Source organism: Centruroides sculpturatus, unplaced genomic scaffold, assembly GCF_000671375.1.
Source record: "Centruroides sculpturatus isolate CEXI.00-Female unplaced genomic scaffold, Cexi_2.0 scaffold2038, whole genome shotgun sequence".
NCBI classification, from domain to species: Eukaryota; Metazoa; Arthropoda; class Arachnida; order Scorpiones; family Buthidae; genus Centruroides; species Centruroides sculpturatus.
The window spans coordinates 26,645-30,352 of record NW_019386143.1 but is presented as its reverse complement, the minus strand read 5'-3'; the positions used below and the strand labels follow the sequence as shown (position 1 = coordinate 30,352).

The 3,708-nt window shown below is 36.1% G+C and overlaps 1 protein-coding gene across 1 annotated transcript; it reads left to right on the top strand.

Annotated features, from left to right (window-relative positions):
- Window positions 1-622: 622 nt before the first annotated feature.
- LOC111613778 (tigger transposable element-derived protein 1-like) lies at window positions 623-2,175 on the top strand (the record flags this gene model as incomplete). The annotated part of the gene is made up of 1 exon (XM_023355125.1): window positions 623-2,175. A coding segment is annotated over one exon (921 nt), but the record flags the coding sequence as incomplete, so codon positions are not given.
- Window positions 2,176-3,708: the final 1,533 nt, after the last annotated feature.

Sequence of the window (3,708 nt, the reverse complement as noted above, 5' to 3'; positions counted from 1 at the left end):
TTATCTTTTGTTTGAGCGCCACGCAACTCTCGATTATTCACTCCCCCCACACTATTGTTCAGCTTAATGTTCGGACGTGTCGCGCGGAATCGACGCATAGCTAGAATTTATTTTGTGTAATTTATTTCTGTTTGTTATATCTACAGAGACTTGAGAGTCTCTATGTGGTGATTTCTTGTAACTGTTAACGAACCAAAAGGCGAGATAAGATTAACGAGAACATTTATTAGCTTACATACATCCGACTTGGATTTTACACAAAAGGCATCTGCAATCGTGAACAATTGACGAAAAAAGTATACATATCAGATAATAAACAAAGACTCATTTTGTAAACAATTTACCTTTTGTATATACAACTGACAAGATTACCTTTCAAATTATAAACAAACTCGATCCCAAGCGGTCTTTTGATCGTCGGACATACAAAAGAAATGAACAGATGGCGCCTAACTTAAGCGCGGTTTACAATAACGAATATGATTAATCTTAACACTCTACTATGTCATTCAAATGAAGTAGAACTGATTCTTCTGCATCAAACAAGAAAAGAAAAACTTTATCTTTGGAATGTAAAATTAACATTATTAAAGACTTCGATACAAAAATGAAAATTTCTGAATTGGCAAAGAAGTTTGATCTACTGGAATCGACGGTCAGAACAATTATAAAAGGTAAAGAGAAAATTCTTGAAGCTGTAAAAAATGCTCAATCCTTAAATTCAAGCATCATTCGTAAACGTCACGGTATTATCGCTGAGATGGAAACAATGTTAAAATTATGGTGTGATAATCAAGTAAATGTGAAAAATTGTCCTGTTGATCAGAACACTGTGTGCTCTCAAGCTAAGCTGATTTTTGAAAGATTGAAAGAGGATGCTGGAGAGGTGGCTAAAGATGAAGAGTTTAAAGCTAGTAACGGTTGGTTCAACCGATTCAAAAGTCGCTGTAATTGGCATAGCATTGCAGGAAGTGGAGAGGCGGCAAGTGCTGATAAAGAGGCTGCGTCTTACTATCCAGAGAAATTCAAAGCTATGATAGATGAAGGTGGCTGTACCAGCCAAACCATATTCAACATAGATGAGACTGGCCTGTTCTGGAAGAAGATGCCTAAAAGAACTTTTATTGCGCATGAAGAGAGAACCTTTTCAGGTTTTAAGGCCGCCAAAGATCGAGCTGGTTATTGTAAGTTAAAACCTCTCTTAGTTTATCGCTCGGAAAATCCAAGAGCATTGAAAAATAAATCTAAAGCTGGCTTGCCTGTGATTTGGAAGTCGAATCGTAAGGCTTGGGTGACAGCTTTCCTTTTTGAGGACTGGTTTGGTCATCACTTCATACCTGAAGTCGAACGTTATTGCCAATCTAAACAAATTTCATCTAAAGTGATGCTAATAATCGACAACACACCAGGTCATCCCCCTACAACTTCAACTAATTTTGACCCACGTGTGAAAGTTGTATTTTTGCCACCAAATACAACTAGCTTGCTTCAACCGATGGATCATGGAGTCATCAAAACATTCAAAGCTTATTACACGAGATGATTGTTTGTATACCTGCATGAAGCTATGAGACAAAACAACAAGCTTTCTGTTAAAGACTTTTGGAAACAATTCAATGTTTTAGTTGCAGTGAGAATCATTGGACAATCTTGGAATGAAGTTTCACAAAAAACTTTAAATGGCGTCTGGAAAAAACTGTCCCCTTTTTTTTCACCGCTGAAACTCAGGCGGAATCAGTGCCAGAGCCTGATGAAATTGGTAATGTGATTGAAGAAGTTGTCGATCTTGCCAGGCAAATAAATTTAGAAGTGGATAGTGATGATGTTTGAGAACTGCTGGATTCCCACAGTCAGGAACTGACAATTGATGAGCTCATAGAAATGTGTGAGCAAGAGCAAGACATTGAAGAACTTGATTCTTTAGATCAAGTTCAATCAGAAGATCGAATGACGGTTGGAAAATTGACAGAAGGCCTCAGTTTTATTGAAAAGGGATTACAAATTTTAGAAATTATAGACTCCACCGAAGAGCGCATTTCTTCTACAAAACGAGAAATAAAAAAATTATTAGCATGCTACGAGGAAATTTTGCGGGAGAAAAAAAATCTTTGAGCTGTTAGACGAATTTGTTAGATTTTATGAAGCCTTCTACATCAAAATAACTTAGGTTTACAATTTTAAGAATATACAGTAGAGCGTCGTTTATCCGAATCAATTGGGGATTGGGGTGGTTCGGATAACTTATTTTTTGGATAACGAATCATGTACGAAAAAATATATTAATTTATTCCATGTTGAAATTTCTCTCCGTTGCATGTCGCTTCGCGTTGAATTTTCGTCAATGTTAAGCCTAACGAAGACTATTGTATCGTTAAAAATTATTATTATTTTTTTATTTTGTACAAACAAAATAAATTTATTGAAAAATATAAAAACAATAAGAAATTATACTTCAGATGTTAATTTAGTATCAAAAACGTAAAATATTTGAGTAGCCTGAGAAATAGCCGAAGATTGCAGTGCCACAGCACTAGCGAAAATTTAAAGTTGCCGACTGGAATGCTTTCGGATAACGGACGTTTCGGATAACCAGCTTTCGGATAAATGACACTCTACTGTAATTTGTTATACGTATGTATTATCTAAGATTTTATTAAACATTTTTTTTCTAAATTATTGTTTTTTTTAGTCTCTGGTCCCAATTAAAAATAATTTGTATGTATTTATATGCAAAATTATACCCCGACTTACGCGAATTTGAATTACGCGGTTATCGCTCGGTCCCACCTATCGCGTAAGTCCAGGTATGACTGTATTGGATTTTTACAAATGTTGCATGAATGGGCTCCAGTAGATTCTGTTCCACAAACAACACAATGTAGTTTTACTTTGCTGTCAACTGCTTCATTTTTTGATTCTATTAACAGTACAGATGTTTTAACTGGTATTACAAGTGTTGTAGAGTTGTAAACTGGTTCAAGCTATGTTGTTGATTCAGTTGCTAGTAGATCATCTAAATTTGAGGTTGAAGCATTGTAGTTAATTAATTCAGCTTCTGGATTAACTTCTGAAGTTGAAACATCATCGTTGTTCATTTATTGAGTTGCTGGTAAATTCTTTGATGCCAAAGTGTTGTCACTATGTTGCTGTTTAAGAAGCTGATCCAAGTCCTCTTTGGTAACAAGCTTCTCAAGCAACTCCTTTGAAATATGAGTAGATTGGAGTCCTGTTTTTGGTTCTGTTCCAAATAAGGCTTTGTAAGGTGATAGTTGAATGGTACGATGAAAGGAGGAATTCTTCTGAAACTGAACAAAGTAACAACCTGTAGCCCAATTATTTGTGTCATTGTCAATAAGCCAAGCACTAACGTAGCTTCGACATCTTGATTTGATTGCTCAACAGATCCTTGGCTTGCTGGATGTCTAGGCCTATCATTTACAATTTTACATGTTGGCCACAGGGATATCAATTCTTGTATGACAGCAGCCATAAACTCACAGCTGCTGTCACTTTGCAATATATGAGGACAACCTACTTCCAGAAAGATTTTTAATAGCTCTATTGCTACTTCAGCTGCTCTTTTTGAAGTCAACGGCTGCAGAAAGCTGAATTTTGTTGCGTGATCCTGGTAATATAATAGCCATCTGTAATTTCTGTCTTGGGTTGACGGCAAGTCAACTAAATCCATTTGGCCACGATGGTTGAAGT